Source organism: Leptonychotes weddellii, chromosome 3 (assembly GCF_054177405.1).
Source record: "Leptonychotes weddellii isolate Sample4059 chromosome 3, ASM5417740v2, whole genome shotgun sequence".
Classification (NCBI taxonomy): Eukaryota; Metazoa; Chordata; class Mammalia; order Carnivora; family Phocidae; genus Leptonychotes; species Leptonychotes weddellii.
In genome coordinates, this window is record NC_138371.1 from 10,419,334 (window position 1) to 10,437,537 (window position 18,204).

General features: G+C 45.8%; 2 protein-coding genes across 3 annotated transcripts in view; one reads left to right on the forward strand and one right to left on the reverse strand.

The window, feature by feature from the left end:
- COL4A4 (collagen type IV alpha 4 chain) overlaps window positions 1-1,653 on the forward strand; it is a 90,399-nt gene extending 88,746 nt beyond the window's left edge. The window contains exon 33 of the mRNA XM_081815302.1: window positions 106-1,653. Within this exon, the coding sequence (XP_081671428.1) occupies window positions 106-369 (264 nt within the window). The 3' untranslated portion in view covers window positions 370-1,653. The remainder of the gene's footprint in view (window positions 1-105) is intronic.
- A 9,112-nt stretch (window positions 1,654-10,765) lies between these two features.
- RHBDD1 (rhomboid domain containing 1) overlaps window positions 10,766-18,204 on the reverse strand; it is a 119,276-nt gene continuing 111,837 nt past the window's right edge. For both annotated transcript variants that reach the window (XM_081813492.1, XM_081813489.1), the window contains one exon: window positions 10,766-12,275. In XM_081813492.1, coding sequence (XP_081669618.1) covers window positions 12,181-12,275 — 95 coding nt within the window. In that variant the 3' untranslated portion in view covers window positions 10,766-12,180. The remainder of the gene's footprint in view (window positions 12,276-18,204) is intronic.

An 18,204-nucleotide genomic window follows, 5' to 3' on the forward strand; every position in this document is an offset into this window, starting at 1 on the left:
TCGGGGGATCCTAGTCAGCTATTCCTGGGAGCCCTCCACGTGGCACGGACTGGGCCTGGGGTCGTCTGCCCGTGTCTGAGCCCTAACTCTGTCTTGTCCTGGCAGCACACAGGGGCTGGGGACCAGGGAGGAGGGCAGGCCCTCATGTCCCCTGGCAGCTGTCTGGAAGATTTCCGAGCCGCACCGTTCCTCGAATGCCAAGGCAGGCAGGGAACTTGCCACTTTTTTGCAAACGAGTATAGCTTCTGGCTGACGACAGTGAGACCTGACTTGCAGTTTTCCTCGGCGCCCTCGCCAGACACCTTAAAAGAGAGCCAGGCCCAGCGCCAGAGGATCAGCAGGTGCCAGGTGTGCATGAAGCACAGCTAGAGAACCCACAGCTGGCCAACATGTGGCCAGGAGAAACTTCCTCGGGGCCCCCGGGGGGCCCAGGCTGCGCTAAGAGATTAATGGTGCTCATTTCAGACTCCGGGTTCAGCTGCCCCTTCCGTGTATGTGGTTTTTCCCACTGACCTCTCATCCCTTCCTCTGTTCGGGGCAGATTAAGCAAATGCTCCTCGTATGGATTTGTTTGGACCTACCAATCTTGATGAAACCCAGATATCCTTATGTTTTTGAGGATGATGGAAGAGCCAGCTTTATTTAAAATGATGCTAATTCACAGGAAGGCAAAGAGATGATAAAGGCCAGATTACAAATTACATTACTGAGAACTTCACTCATTGGTTAATAGCACCTCAAACAATTGAAGTCAATTACTCTGTAATACAGTGGGCTTCCGGATGGATTTTTATAGGAAAAAAAAAATAGGCCGACAAATGAAACTAGAAAGTAGAGATTTCCAACATCTCAAAATGATTTCTTCTGTAATCTGTTTCCCCATGCACTTTAAATAATTGTGAAACCGTGACCCAAGAAGATGTAAAAAAAAAAAAAGAAGAAGAAGAAAGAAAGAAAGAAAGAAAGAAAGAAAGAAAGAAAGAAGAAAGAAAAAACCCACACAGCCAGTGTTAACAGTTCATTTCAAAGCAGAATGAATCATTATGCCAGGAAGGACCCCAGTGGCTGGATTCCGGAGATGCTACATTAGCATAAATACATCACAGAGGAACATAAAACGTGTTCTCTTCTGCATTTTTCAGAGAATGGAAATGCCTACTTTGGCAACCCTTTTTGAAAAGTAGCATTTATGGAAAAAATTATATTCAATAAGGGATTAAGAGCCTTAGAGCTATTAATGAATATTAAGGCAGTGATTCACAAAAATGGACTCCCCATTGCAGTGAACTTCCAAACAGACGGCATTTGCCCAGTCGGGGTCCAGCTAGTCTTCGGTGTGCGCGCGCTAATGGGACTGAAGCCACATGGGGCTCACTCAGACGCACCAGCTCACACAAAGCATCCTGCTCCCCTCCCCAGGAGCGCCTGCAGAGCTGCCTCCAACGAAGCCTGCCACGGACGCTTTTCCTCCAAAACATAATGGCATTTCATACCGGGAAGTGACAGAGCTATCATTATGCACTTGGGAGAAAATTAAGGGCCGGCTTAATTAAACTTAGGTAAGAAGATTCATTTAAGTCATGGTCACCCCGCCAGGAAGATATGGTGCTATTTTAGAAAAAAATAAAAAATAAAAACAACCTACAATTTGAATTTTATGTGCCTGTTACTGGTTTTTACAGAAGCATCTTGTTTTTCCAATTTTAAAAAATTCCTCTATTTTTTGTCAGTATCCTACCAAGGCAGCAGTTTGACATTTGGTATTAATATTTTCTATAAAAGTTTAGAAGATATGTCAATTTAGAATGAGTAGTTTTCTGAATAGCAAAAGATACATTTCCTATTCTGATAGGGATTCAGTGGTCTAATCCTAAAAGTCAGAAACCTTGTTGGAAATAAATCGGAGGAAACCTGCCTTCCTTATTTAAAAACACGTCATTTTAGAAAAAAACTAAAGAAATTTCTCATGAGCAAGTGACACTCATTTTCGTGCTTAGTTTCAATGCGCTTAAAAATAATTGAGAGAAGAAAAACGTAATAAAATTTTGTTTGTAAGATGTTTTCCTTGCCAAACATTGATTAGCAATGAGATCTTATATGTAGGACATATTTCAAATGAGCCTTGTTATGGGCTACTCCCGGGATGGCAATTTATTTTAATACTTTCCAGTAAAAAGAAAAAAAATGTACATTTTAAGATGAAAACAGAGTATTTCCTAGTTCATTTGACCCATTTATTGATTGTTTTTAATCGTGCTATGGCATGTTACGTATTTTTGAGCACCTGAAATTAAGCCAATTTCAACCTCGTTTATAATTATTACACTTTTCTGTTTCCCAAGTTTTGTTATGTGTTACCAAATGTCAAGCCTTCTAAAATTTCATCTTGTTCATTCATGAATTTGGTCTGAGAACATTTTCTGGGAAGAGATAAGGGTGAGAAATAGAACGTTAGAGACGTACCTTGCTTGCTGAAGTATTTTATGCACATTAGAATATTATCTTAGTAAGCTTGCCAGATACATCTTAAAACACAGGCTGAACTAAGTGGACAATTTACTCACGGTGAGCCTGGGATTGTGTTTGAGACTGTCCAAAATACTGATATTGCAAGAACCCCTCTCTAAATGCTGCACAATTGTTGCCTTCCAATTTTGGAAAATTATTGTAACTGGTCTAAAGGGCAAAACTGTGGAACAGATAACTCCCCAGATTAGAAGACTCTGCTTTCTTCACCTGGTACTTTGAAATGTTCTTTCTCTGTGAAGGATGAACAAAGCTTAGTGGTGGCTAATCCATGACTGGTGCTGATCCTTATCAAAATTTCCTTCCCAGGAAGCCCCTTGGTTAGAAAGCATATACACTGTCCAGTGGGCATTGCTCTGGGTCACGCGGGGGAGGACGGGATGTTTCCTCCTGGGTTCTTGTTCTCAGTGAGTGGAGCCCCATCCATACAGGTGTCCAGGTGCCCAGGTCTCTGTGCTGCCAGTGGTGGGGGGCTCATTCCTTGTCCTCTCATATTTCCCAGGCCGAAACTCAGAGACCACTTCCTGTGGATTGCCACCTTCCCCTCTGGTCTCAGTGCCTTAATGCAGCCTTTGTCCTTCCCCCATACTTTTGATGGTAAACAGCTCCCAGCTGACACCTCCACTTTTCAAATCCCAGTCGTTCCTCCAAGATGCAAACTTGTTCTTGTTTTTCTTGGGCTTAAAAAATCGTTCAATGTCTTCTGTGCCTGTGAGGTCCAAGTGACTTCCGGTGGGGTGACAGGCTGCCCGCAGCTCTCCTGTGCACACACCCCAGAGGCCTGTTCCCAGCTCTGTGACCCGGCTCCTGCTCTTTCTCCCAGTGACGTCCCCGCTCAGGGAAGTCCCCTGGAATGCAACAGCTTCTTGACAGAGGGAATGAGCTGGAGGGGAGAGGTGGGTGCGAATTTCCCCAGGGAGACTTGGACTCCCTTCCGCTGCTCCCAGGGCAACAGATGGGCCTGGCCACTCTCCCATGCCCCCTCTTCGCCCCGGTAAGGTCTGCTCACACTTCCTCCATGCTCTCTGGTCCAGTGCAGGCCCCTGGAGGGCAGGGCCAAGCTTCACTCAACTGTACACCCAGTGTCCACACAGAGCTGAGTGCATTACTGATAATTCTGCTTTCAGTGACAGTTCAATAAGTACCATTAGGCGTTAGGTGCGCGTAGGGCTCTTGTGGACAAAATGGTAACAAGTATAAACCATTTCTTACTTCAAAATTTGTGAATGCGCCCACAGATCTGCACACCCACCGTCTCCTCTTAACAGTTACTGACAGAAAGCCAACTGATAAGCGGTAACCCTTACCCCCTCCTGAAATACAGCTTACTTTTCCAAAACTGAAATTTCAGAAAGGATAAGATCCTTGAGATTTGGCTGAGAGAAGGCTCTTCACTGAAATGTGACAAGACTAAACTCATGCCCTAACCTGTACTCCCTCCCTCATCACGTGAGAGCTTCCTAGTACAAGACCACATCGACGAAGCTTGTATACGTGTTTTCTGTGCTTAGAAAAAGAGTCAACGGAATGGTCCACTAAAACTGGATTGTATCAGATTTTATTTTGAGCCTCTTGTAGATTATAATAAAGCAAACCATTCTGTGCATTCCAGGAAATTGCATTAGATTTGTTTCGATCAGCTCGCCAAACGAATTTGATAATTTTTACTTTTATTTTGTACGACTGCAGGAATAGTGGGAAAATGTGGACTTTGGAGTTGGTTTGAAGCTGGCTCTGTCACTTCCCCGCTGTGTCACCCGGGGTGAGTTACACCTACTCTCTGAACCCCATTTTCCTCATTTATAAAATGGGACATAACACCTACTCTTACATCGAAAATTAAGTTAGATTATACGTCTAGCACATAACAATCATTGCGCATTTATTCTGGTCACATCTTCTATTTAAAACAATTTAATATGAAAAAACATTTCTTGGGTTTTTCTCTGTAGTAGAATTATATTATGATTCTTACAGGGCATATAAATTACTGATTAGAATTATTATACCTGGCAATTCTTCGTGTCTTTGGGAATGTTATTTTATTTCAATTCTCAAAGTTACTGTAACCTGCCCCCCCCCGCTCCATGCACACACAAAATCACAGTTTCCTACAGGGACATTATCAGGAAGTTCTGCAGGGGACAAAACAATTGACATTAAAAATCAGTACTCTGCAATTGTCACTGTTATTATCTGCCAGAGACTCTGCATAATGCATTTTAAACCGCCAAGGCTGGCTGCCACATCCATGTGAAATGCTTGAATTTTATGGTGCTTAAATATTTAATGGTTCATAGGAAAAAATGTGAGATGTGTCCAATAAATTGCATCCCTCTCTCTAACCTATGGTTGTAAAGTATAAAGATTTTTAACCATGTAACACTTGCAAGATACCTGGCCTGCTATTGTCACCTAAATCTTGGTTGTATTATAAGTTATAATATTGTTCATTATATATAAAATTCTGTGATGACCTCCAAAAACAGCTGTTTTATCTGGTGCATTTATTTTCTTTCAAGCTAGAGTCAGTTTACTTTCTGATGTACCTCACTCCTACTGTGGCTCGTTTTGGAGCTGGCTTAGTGGGGAGAATGGGTTACATGGTCAAGGTATAGACTGTAGGGGGGAAGAGCATGGGCAGAGTGTAGGAAGTGCCCCCTTTGAGGAAAGGATGGGATTCGGAGGCTCTGGGAAGTGTTTGCCGCACACAGTGACAGGGTGGGTGATGGACAAGGAACCAGGTCTCAGGGCCAAAGGGTCTGAGTTGTGTGGGTAGTAGCCCGGGGTCTCAGACCCTGCGGACCTCAGTTGTCCTACTAGTTGAAGGAGAATGAGACCACCTGCTTCACAGGTTTGTCCTGAGGATTAAAAGTTAGAGATACAACTACAAAGAGAAAAAAATGTAAGGTACTGTCACTGATAACCATAGTAACTGGAAGTTAGGGGTTAGGCATTGATAGTCAATAACTTTTCATGGAGAAAGAACAGTATTTAGCATTTCTTGAGCACCTGCTAAATGACAGGAACTGTATTAACCCTGTTGTACGTGCTCCCCCCAACGTCCCAACGATCCTATTTTACAGACAAGAAGACTGAAGTTTAGGGAGAGTAAGTAACTTGCTCAAGGTCACAGTCAGCACCCAGGGGAACATGAACCCTGGTCTGTCACTAAAGATTGTGCTCTTACCTGTTAAACCATCACCTCCCAGAAGCTTCCCCATTTGTAGGTTGGCTAGTAAATGAAGGGTCTCATGTAGATGTCACTGTGAACTGTTGCTATCACTGGAAAGTCCCAGTCCTTAGGCAGTCTGCCCAGCTCGATGTGGAGACGGTCTTCAACTGTCCTTGGAGGGAGGGAGGTGGGGGGAACCAATGAGGGCAGAGTGATCTGGGGGGAGCCCGAAAGGCCCACTGTATCTCAAGGTCTGCTGAAAACTGGCCAGGCCTCTGGAGCCCCTGGATGTCCATTCCAGTTCAGCCATTCAGGAGAACTTCTCTGAGTTGGAGAAATAAGTATCTGGAGGTCCTTCCCTGGAGGCTCGGTCACTGTGGCACCAGCCAACTTAGCTGTTTTCATTCTCCTGTTTGCCAGCAAGGCACTTTCTGTGACGCATTATTCTGGGCTTGCACCCTCAATGATAAAATACCTAGGCTTTATAATTTTATCAGCTAACTGTGCAATTCTCAACCAGTAATCATTTTCATCTCTTTATCTGGAAAAAGTAAGACAATTTTAAAAATGAATAAAAAGCTTTGGTCGCCAAGTAGCCCCTCTGCTTTGCGATACACACAATACCCGGGGATCACCAACCTGTGAGCACGTGTGCAGGCTGGATCCACCGTTTATGCTGCTCTCACAATAAACCAGGAGTAACCAGCACCTTGCACATCTAGAGTACATCAGGCCGGTCTGGTTCGGACCCCACAGCTCTGTGCACAAGTACTTCTGATTGGTACCTTGCGTGCAAGAGGGAGGTGGTATGTGGCTGCAAGTAAGTTCTTCCCCTCGGGCTCCCTTCTGCTGAGACCAAGCCCTCTCTTTCCTGCTCCACACAACAGAAACAGCAGGGGGTGTTGCCAGGTACTGGCTGCTGACCCCGGGGTCCCTCACCTCACCCCTTGGAGCCTCAGGATCCCGGCTGAAAACAGGGTGCCTGGTTCTCGGACAGGATGGTTGTCACAATCCTAGCAGATAACGGATGATCATCTCTCTCGCTTTTTAAAGGTTTTATTTATTTAGGAGAGAGAGAACGGGGGGAGGAGCAGGGGAGGGACAAGCAGACTCCACACTGAGCACAGAGCCCGGCACGGGCTCGATCCCACGACCCTGAGATCACGACCTGAGCCGAAACCAGGAGTCTGACGCTTCGCCGACTGAGCCACCCAGGCGCCCCCCCCCGATGATCATCTTCAAATGCATTTGTGCACACTGAAATTTGAGAAGGATTTTGGTGCCTATAAACTACTTGAGACCAGTTTATTCTTTCTTTCCCCTCCCCCCCTTCTACCTCCATAGTCTCATTATTTTTCCCTGGGGATGAGAACCATTAAGACCCACTTTCTTAGCAAATTTCAAGTATACAATACAGTGTTATTAACTACAGTCACCGTGCTGTTAAGATACCCAGAAGTCATTCATCTTGTAACTGAAAGCTTCTGTCATCATCTTCCCATTCTCCCCACCCCCTGGTAACCGCCATTCTATTCTGTTTCTGGGTTGGATTTTTTTTTCTTTTTCGAAGATTCCACACATAAAAGAGATCATGGAGTATTTGTCTTATTTCACTTAGCATAATGTCCTCAAGGTCCATCCTTGTTGTCACAAATGGCAGGATTTGCTCCTTTCTCATGGCTGAATAATATCCCGTTGTAAATGTATACCACATCGTCTTTATCCACTCATGCACACGTGGGACCTATTAAAATGCAGATTATGATTCATTTGGTCTGGCAACAGGAGTCAGAATTTCCAGGGAGTTCTAGGTGCTGCTGGATGTGCTGGCCCAGGGCCCACAGTCTGAATAGCCGGAAAGTTGGCCCTGGTGCTATTCTTTAATGAGATCCTCAAGACCTTGTTCAGTTGTCTTAAGAATCATCTGCTACTACTAAGGACGTGCAGGATATTTTTAAATTATTGATGGGGCGGGGATCTTACAAAGAGACCACAGCTCAAGGTTAAAGTCAGACAATAACTTTTAAGGACCTCAAATAAATACCAAGAATCTATGAAGTCACATACTTTGATTTGTTCTTGCTTTTAACACTTGCCTCCAGACACTACACTGGGTATTCAGGAGGGAATAATTTGAGAGAAACAACTTTGCCACTTCCTGACAGGAAGCTCGGCCAGTGGGTGAACAGCTTGTTCCAATGTTTAGGAAAGGGACCTGCATCAGTTGTGTTTACAGGGAGCCATGCGGTGGGGTGCTGTTTCTTGGGTTCTGCTTGTGTGTGCCCCAGATACCAAGAGCCTCTTTAAGCCACACGATACTATTGATCATCCCAGTCTCTTCCCAAGCACCAGTATGTATTACTACCAAATTTAATGATTTCTACTGGCCATGTTCTAGTTTTTGCTGATAAAGCATAAATCACACGTTCAAATCGGCCAGTTCATTTCTGTCATCTGAACAAGATGTCAAGATCACTCTCCCCTCCCCCTAACTACAATAGAAAGAAAAAAGGTTAATATGGACACATCAAAAGCATTCCTGCGAAGTATAATGACCCGATTTGTTGGTACACACACAGAGGGCTCAGTGACGTTTTTTGGATGTACTGGGATCTTGAATGTTGTGCCGTGACATGGGGTGTGTCTTCAGACAGACTCATGAGGGTGGTGATTCCTCCCCACCTTCCGATCAGTAAGCGAGCTATCTTACGAAGCCTGGGAAAAGCCTGAAATTCTTTCTAGGGGCAAATCCTCTCCTTCAAGTTATTCCTTCCTTGATGGGATTCAAGAAAACACCAAAAAACCACAACAGTATCAATTAGCAACACGCCTATCTTTTTATATGTGCCACTCTTGATGGTATCAATGAGTTTCTGTTTCAATCCACAGGCATTTATTGGTTCTGAATTCCAGACAGAGCATTGCTCGAGGTACTGTGAGGAGACACACAGAAACGGCCATGGTCCCTGCCCTCATGAAGCTTACAATCTAGAGAGAAAAATTCTCTCACTGCAGGATACCTAGCAGTTCCAAGAGGCTGTGGAAACTATGACCAGCAGCCAACAAGAGCAGTAGATCATTCTGGGCTGTGGTATCTGGGGGCAGGATGGGGAGGTCTGGATGGGCTGAGAGAGAGGCAAAGACTGTCCCACGTCAAAGCACGTCACAGTTAAGTCACAGGGTCAGGAAAGCTCATGCCTTAGACGGGGAGACCCGTGAGCAGAAGTGCAGACTCTGTTACGGTCTAAAGCTTGGCTGTTGAGTTTGATCTTCGTGCTTTGGCCAAAAGAGACAATAAAGGGTATGGAGATGAGTGCTCAGCACAAGGGTCAATTTTGGAAGATGAGCTAGCAGAGCTGGTAGAGCTGAGTGAAGAGGTATTTTAAGTATCAAGTAGAGCAATGAATTGGGACATGTTAAGGTCCTCTAAGTAGAGAGTCTGTGGTTCTAAGATGCAAGAGTGGGGCAAAAACAAAAACCAAAACCAAAAAACCAGGAAAGGATTGCAATACCTCATAGGAAGAGAAACGAAGAGCTGTATATACAAGGTTTGATAAAAATGACCAACTGAATACAATTCTTTACTGAATACTGAACCTCTCAAGAGGCACAAAGCCTGGGAACGAGGAGGCCAGGGCTGCCACACCCTGTCTTACGGGCTGTTCTGGGTGGCGGGTCTCATCTCTTCTATACCCGCTCCCGCAGTGGCAGAACGGGTGTTAGATACGTAGGCCGGCCCCGCTCCTACCAAACCCTGCCACTCACTGCAGGCCCTTCCCTCGGCAGCACACGGCTCAAAGGAATGAAGGAGCCCGAGCTAGCAATGGAGGACTTTGGAATCACAGGCAGTGCACTCAAGATCATTATAAGCCACTGTAACCGTTCCCTCAGCTTCAGAAAGATTCTGAATTGAGAGGTCTCCTAAGGGGGCTGATCAGAACCAAAGTATGGCGACTGGATGCTTAATAGACAGTCAGGAAATTGCTATTAACCAAACTACCAACCAAGTTTTAAAAAGAGCCCGAAATGCTTATTCTCTCTTAGAGGTAATTTGTCTAACACACTTGCTTTTGTTCGTCTTCCTCCGCCCAATTCCAGTTCGTTGACACAAACTGTGGGGATTCCTTATCGCAGGAAAAAAAAATAAGATGGACACTGAAAATAATAAGCATTGGTCACAGGCCAGTCTATCAGCAACAAAGTAATTATAATGATTTCCAGAACACCTCCGTTGTTGCGCTGAGATACTTGGTTTGTATTTTAACTAAGACAACCTTTCCCACATCTCTGAAGTTGAGTGATGTTCCACTCCATAAATAAAGAAGGTTATATTACTTATACCATTCAAAATCCAATTCCGGTGTCTTTGCATCTATTTGTTTAGGAACGGAGCAAGGAGTTATTACTACCGGACTCAACAGCCGTTAAGAAAAATACTTCCAGATACAGAGGTTGGACTTGAATGTCATAAAAAGAACAGTTTGGGAAAACATTTAGGGAGTGCGTCCCAGGAGCCAGGGCTCCTGGTGGCAGGGGAGAGAGGGACAGTGCAGCAAGATAAGACACAGTCCTTGTCCCTGAGCCATTCGCAGTCCACGCTCCCCGGGCAGAAGTCACGCTTTTGTGTAGCTGTGCACAAATAGTAACAGGGCAAGACATCAGAGAAGACAGTGTAAGAACTGGGGGAACTGGGAGAGAAATCCGGAGAGTTTGGGAGTGAGAGAAATGACATTTAACTTGAACATTTTAACCTGTTTAAGGCAACCAGACTCACAGACACGACTCATTATTACAAACAAGCTGCGTGTAGCTTCACATCGATTATAAATGAACCCTCGGAGCTCAGGTATCCCTGTCCAGGTCAGAACGGCCCCCAGGACCTGAGGGTTTTCTTAGCTCATCTGGATGCAGGTGTCAGAGCCTCTCCCAGATCAATTCAGATGAGAAAGTGGATACGAAACCGCATGGCTGGTATGCTCCAAGTTTGTCAAACGTGTACAAAGATGAGAAAGTCATGCCCCCAAAATGTTAACCCTGGGTACCTACAAATGGTGAGAACACAGCTGATTTTAATACGGTACATTTATTTGTAGTTTTTATATTGTGAATCTTCTCAGTGCCGACATAGTACTTATTAAGTGTATTTTCCTGATTATATAGTTCTTGCTTTATTGTTACATAAATCAGTTGTCCTGATTGCAAATGCAATACACATACATACAAATACACACATTTGAAAAAAGACTGCAATATAAAACTGTAAAAAACCAGAAAGCAAAATCCTATGTGCTCTACCCCCAAAGATAACTTTAGTTAATGTATGGGCATAATTCCTTCAGGTGTTTGCTTTGTGCATATAGAAGGCATATATATTACTTTCATTATCAGAAAACTAGATATAAATGCTAGGAATATAAATGAAAATAGGAGGATCCTTTTCTGCTTCCAATGCTCTTTAAACACAAGTATCTCAGTGAGAGTAAGACAGCAGAGATATCGGACTTTGTCTTTTTATTCATGGAACCCAAGCGCCAGGAGTGACCTGGACGGCCTGCGGGCTGATGCTGCAGGGGTCCTGGGCCTGGACAGGACAAGTGGCTGTTACCGTGGCCATTTAAAAGGCACTTTTTATGAGGAAAAAATACCTCCTCCGGAGGGATTTCTCAGTGACCAGCGCACCAGACGAGTCTGCTTTCCTCTGCCCGTCGCACCTGCTGGCTGCTTCACTAACACGTCACAGCTCTGGGAACCCGTCCTGTCACCCGAGGGGCTGGTGTGAGCCCCAAATGTCGGTGCCACCTGGCTTCTAACGGAGTGTGTGGGTGGCCTCCCCACCTGAGATCTTACCCAAGCTTTTTCAGCCAAACCGTAAAGGCAGGGCCACGTACGAACGGAGAGAGGACGCGGTGAGCGCCACCCAGACGTAGGGGCGCAGGAGCCGGGGCGCTTGGGCAGGGGTGACCACAAAACGTCCTGTTACGGTGGCCACCTTGTGTTCCCGGGAGGTCACCAGGGCAGCGTGTCAGGAGGCCCAGGGACGGCTTCTCACTTCCTGCCAGGTCGAGCCGGGGCGCGCCGGGCACGGTGGGGGTCGGGGGCGCTGATCTTCCAGGCTGGTGAAAGTCACGGTCTTCGTGGACCGAACGAGGCAGGAGCACCGCGGAGTGAGCAGCAGGAGAGAGGCGTGTGGAGGAGGCTGGTGGCTGCGAGGTGGAACCGCCCTTCGGCGTGTGGGGTGGACGGCGGGGGGGGGGGGGCGCGGACGGCGGGGGGGGCGGGCAGGAGAAGGGCCCCGACAGCTGTGAGCTGCACCCAGAAGGCTGGTTTCAAGGCAAGTCAAAGTGGCCGTGCGCGGAGACCCACGGGGGCCATGGGACGGCGGGCCGAAGCCGACGGCAGAGCAGGCTGCACTCGGCTTCGGCGCAGAGTCAGGGCTCGGGGGACGAACCACGTGGGCAGTAATCCCGCAACTGGACCCCTCACTGGTGGTCAAATCTGCGCAGCCGCTGCCTTCTCATTTCTTCTTCTGCTGAGAGATGGAACCCGTAGGGCGGGGGGCTCGGCTGGCTGGTTCCTGTCGGGAGAAAGCACAGGGGAAAAACGTCAAGCGCTGCTCATCCATCGTTCTGGCATTTACAGGGCACTGTTTCCGAGGATTTCAAGGGGGAAGAAAGACTGATGGCTTGGGTGTCTTTATTTTAGCACGAAGCAGAAACATAACAAACATATTTCAACCTCTGCTGTCAATACTCAATTTCAACATCAAGTAAATATTTTTGGTGTGGTCCAGTCTACGAATCTAATCCACTCATTTCGAAGATTCTTGACAAAACTCCCCACTTTTTTTTTTTTTCCATCATGCTTTGTAATTGACATCATCTAATGTCTACAAGGTCCCCAGGGCTTATTTATTTATGCCCAGAAGTAACTCCTTGCTGTTTCTAACTTCCCCACCAAGTATACAGTTTGGTGTCTCTTCCTCAGCCCCAGGTCCTCCCTTTTCCTCCCTCTGCCCCGCGGCCTCCTGCAGCCTCCCACGCCCAGCCCAGCCAGACAGAATCACGTGTGCTTGAAGCACACACGCACCACAGAATACCAGGGGCCACAGAGCGGCGGCCCTGTTACTGTGATGACCAATATCTGGGCAGGCAGACAAAAATGCAGGCGTAACATCTGAAAATCACATGAAGGACCATGGACACCATTCCTGGAAAGGGTTTTCTGCTCATTCTCCAAGAGCAGTGCCTTTTCAAAGACATTCCCAGGTCATAGGTTTTGATAGGATGATTGTTAAGAAACACTATAGTGAAAAAAATGTTAGAGAAAGCCCAGGAAACTAAGTCAGCCTTCTCCCAAAGGAAGACAAACACCGTAGGACATCACCTACACGTGGAACTGGAAAAACCGAGCATGGGAAAGCAGGGAGTGGAATGGCAGCTCCCCGGGGCTGTGGGAGGAGGTGTTGGGGAGCTTCTGTTTAAGGGCACAAACTTGTAACTCGTAGATAAGATCTGGAGATCTAATGCACAACACTGTGATTACAGTCAAGAATACGGTATTACAAACTTCGAGGTTGCTAGGAGACTAGATCAACTGTTTTCAACACAAAAAAGGAGCTGGTAAGTATGTGACATGTACAAGTCCTGGTTGACACCCCTGTAGTAATCATACCGCAATGTACAAATGTATTAAACCAGCAGGTACATGCCTTACGTTTACACGATGTTGTATGTCAGTTACAATGGATAAAAAAAAAAAATTGATAAAAAAATCAGTCTGCTCAGTCCACCACTGGAACTTCAGAGGTCAGAAGACAAGAAATTTTTTAAAAGGCAGGCAAAAGGTAACCCTGCTTTCATTCTGTTGCTTCCCTAACACTTACCCTTGTTTGGTTCTCCTTTCTTTTGGAGACCATGGGAGAAGTACCCCCCAGAAACCCTGCAGCCTCTGGCCCAGGAACCCACACGTGAGCTGGGCAGGCCTGGCCCCATGCTCACTCCTGCTGGCTACACTCTCCTCCAAGAGTTTTTGGGACAGTGTAACCTATGTCGATTCATCAACCTTCATTAAAGATGACATTCAAACACAGAATGGGCTTATAAGACTTTCACCATAAAGAGTTTATGAATACTATTAAGACTGAAGTTTAACTGGATACGGTTTTGACTGTATATATTTAAAGAGGAATTTCTCTTTTAACAAAGAGGCAAATGCCTTGAAATTACAGAAAGGGGCACCTGGGTGGCTCAATCGCTTAAGCATCTGAACTCTTGATTTTGGCTCAGGTTGTGATCTCAGGGTGGTGAGATCGAGCCCTGTGTTGGGAGGGAGACCTGTGGGCAGAGCCAGAGGCAAGCTCGATGTGGCATGTTGAGTCTGGGCTACGGGCCACAAGCCCGTGGAAGCTGCAGGAGCGCTCAGACTCCCAAAGTGAATCACAGTGTTGCAAGAGAAAGCCCGAGAATGAACATTTCCATGGAGGGAGGGACTTAAGAGCTGCGGACTGTGAAGGCTCCTGGGGTCTAGCTCTCAAAATGAGCAGCCCGCACACATGCACTTCGGACCCGCTCACAGGGCATTTGGGGAGAATGGGGCTGAGCCAAGGGAAGTGCCACGTATTGAAGCCAATAACCACATCAAGGAGCAATGATCACTCTTGCTCACAGAGCCCTTTTAAGGTGCCCTAGGTCAGTCAGCTCGCACTCCCAATTTTGTGATCCCAAGCTTACAGACGAAGGAGCTGAGGCTCAGAGAGCGTTAGGGACACACATGAGGTCATGAAGCCGGCCCAAGCGGTAGCCAAATCTTGCACCTGGGGCTCCCACCCACTGTCCCCACGACCCCACATCGTTGTCATCACCTCTGGCATTTTGCCATCCCGTGCGCTCCTGCCCAAACCTAGACGGGTATGTGCAGAGCTCATGCGATCTGGAAAGAGGAGATCCAGCTGAAAGCTGTCGACTCGGCAGGACTCTGCTGTCATCACAGACACGACTACAACGTTCCCACATGGGTCCCCTTAAGTTCCTGGCTTTCCAGAACCAGCAGAGGGCCCTGGTTCTAACAGTAACACAACAACACCACCTGATTTGTAATCAGGCCTGATGTTGTGGGTACTTAAAATCCTTCAAACTCAGTGTTTCTGGTATCATCAAAGCCACCCCACTCTCTGAAGAATGCCTTATTTGCTTCATTTCAGGCTCTGAACACTACACTGTCCTTAATCCCAGTGCTTAATTTTTTTGGAAAGTTCTCAAGTGTAAATTAATCTTTGCTGTTTTGGAGACAGTAACACATTTGATGTCAGTTATGAAAGATGACACCATTTGTCACATCGGTACTTTCGGTCAGTGCCACCCTGGGGACGAGGCCTCTGCTGTCCCATTCAAGTCTCAGCTTAGCTCTGTCTTCCAATCCCCTGCTATTCACTCACTTTTAAATGCGCTTCTCTGTTTCTATAGTTTTCAGTTGTGTCACATGATCTATCACTTCCCTCCGCAGCCTCCACGATGCTCTGCAGGCATTTCTCAAAGGGTCTTAGAAGTGGTTTTGATATGTACTTACATTTATTAAGCACTTGGAAAAGATGTGGACAGGCCTCTGCTGGGTGGTAGGAGGAGACGCAATCCGCTCCCCGGGGACGTCATGGGAAAGGTGCTGGGAGGGCATCAGGCAATGCTTCCAGCCCTACCTGGAACCAGAGGGTAGAGCCCAGGCAAGTCTCTGTTCTGCAGCTTCTTGGGCGGGGGGGGGGGAGGGGGGGCTCATGTGTGAGGGGAGGCTGCGCAGCAAGGTGACTGCTGGGTCCCTCTCAGCACGGTGTGGTCCTATCACCTGGGACTAAATCCCAACCCCTCTACTTTTAACTGCACATCCTGAAGCAAGCTGGTTACCTACATTTGGTCTTAGTTTCCCTATCTATAAAAAAGGACTAAAGAGGAATTCCTTCCCTGGATTGTTGAGAGGCAAGAAGAGAAATGTTGCTCATGAAATGCTTAGCTGAGCGCCAGGCATGCAGCGAGTGCCTGATGAGGGCTGGATGTTATCATTTTTCATCTCTAACATCATCATGAATCATGTGTCAGATGTCTACTCGTTAGCATCGTGAACTAACTCGGTAGAAGATACAAAATAAAATGACAAAAACAGTGACTGCTCAGAAGACAGAGCCCAATTCTGTCTGAAGCCCATTTGGCAGGGTTTCGTACAAAATGTGGAGTTGCTGCTTACTGAAGATTTGCTTTCTAAGAAACAGATACCGACAAAAGGTAATGATGAATAGCCTCCCGTTCGCAGCAGCTTTTGTAACATGGAGGAGCCTTGCAGTCACTGGGAAAGCTGGTGGCCCAGCCAAGACCTCCTTCTCTCTGCCGAGTTAAAGCATGCACTGAACATTTACAGGCCTGGCTGAGACAGCCCTGCTCCGGTGAACCTGGTACAGAATATTAGTATTTATGAGCCTTGCCTCCGCGTCCCTGTAAATGGAGGTCAGTCCTCAATGTAACTCAAAGAAACGGTGAGCATGCTTCAAAGAACCTCAGGAACAGTGCCCATTTTAAGACGATTTAGCTCAATTATAGCACCAGAAGTGCGATCCTAAGATTTACTGATTCGTGGTTCTTGATGGAAAAATTTTCAGTTCTCTACCCTTATGTATAATGCAGTAACCTCTGCATTTTACATCAAAGGGAGGAGAAGCAATTTCATCCAGATAAGAATTGCTAAAAAGAGCACCAAGAGTTGATAGCCATTTTCCCTCCTGTCCGCCAGCCCTGTAAATAGAGATGTTTAATTTGCTGGTATTCACAGACCTTGCCCATGATCTGATGAGCACTCTATACCATTCAGTGAAATCATACTGATGTGAGTCACGGGATAGCATATCATTCCCTTGTATTAGGAAGCTAAAGAGGCAATCACTTTTTTTTTTTTAACCAGGAAACCTCTAAATAAATCACCAGTGTTCTCAGGGATTTCTACTGTCAAATGAGGGCAGAAGCATGGGACCCACATTCTCTCTTTTAAGAAGGTCACTTTATTAGAATTCCATGAATTACAAAGCTCCCAAAATGCCTTCTGAAAGGATGGTTGCTAAGTCATTAACTGACAAAGACCAAAAAGGTGGAAGAAATTCCAAGTCCAACAATTTGGCAAGACATTCTTTGAAAAGGGGAGATATTTAAGGACATAAGACCACTTTACTTTTGAGTCACTAATTGTAACATCTCTCTATCCATCTATCTCTTTAAAAGGAGTTTGAAATTCACCTAAAAACTCCTAACTCCATACAAAGGGAAGCTTTGTTACAGTTTACAGGAAAGGTAACATTTAGAAGTGACCTGAGAGAGAAAATAATCCCATTTCTACTCCTCAACCAATCAAGTCAGCCACAGTGGGGATATTTCTTTGTTCTGAAATAGTATCTGGAATCTCAAAAGGAGAAGCTTTGAAATGGAGACCCACTCAGTTGCTACAACGTTACCTGTTGTCCTTTTCTCTCTGATCTCAAGTCAGTTAATTTGGGAAACCTTTATGGCTACAATGAACTTAAATAGAGTATTATCCAGTTAGCAATTCAAGTAACCTAAAATATTGGGTCTACTGTGTCTGTTTTCTTGCAGTATAGACAGTGTATGGTCTGACCTCTAGAACAAAGAGAAAGTTCCAGAGACAAGGGATGTCTGCTGGACCATTGCTACATGCTCATCCTACTTAGTCTACTTTTAAACAAGTGCACAGCTTAATTAATTTTCATGAACTCAACATGTGGCACCAATATCCAGATCAAGATACAGAACATTTCCAGCATTCACAAACCTCTACGTGTACCCTTCTAGTCACGGCTCCACACTCAACAATACCCACTATCCTGATTTCCAACGGTGTGGATTCCTTTGTCTATTTTTGCGCCTAAATGGGTTCATATAATATGCAACCTTTGTGAGTGGCTTCATTTTGTTTTGTTTGTGATCCATATTGCTCTATGTGATTTTTACTCTACTTACCCCTCCAAGTAAGAACTTCCTCATCTATTTACAGACAGAGGAACTGAGGCTTAAAGATTTCAAGTACCTTGCCAAGGACCCATAGTCAGGCAGTGAGTGGCTGAGTCAAGACTCAAACCCAGATGGATCCCTTTCTACTCTGCTCCAGATTTGAGGTGTGTGAGTTGTCTTCCTTAATCCCAAACCAGACTCTGTAAACCTAAACAATACTATTGCTTTAATCATGACTTGGAGGCAGGATCTGAAGTTTGCCTTCTGCCGTAGATAGGGCTTGCGGCCAGCAGTAACCTTTCTTGGGTAATTGGAGGGATCTGGGATTAGGGTTTCCTTTGATGAGGCATGTAGTTTTAGCAACAGGCCCAGCGCTCAAGGGCAGCCTTGGTAGTTCCCTATCAAGTTTTTTTTTTTTTTTTAACAGAGAACAGTTTATAACTTCATGCAGAAATAGTTCTTGGTACACTTTCTCCCTCACTATGCTGGAGGAACAGCATGGGAGGA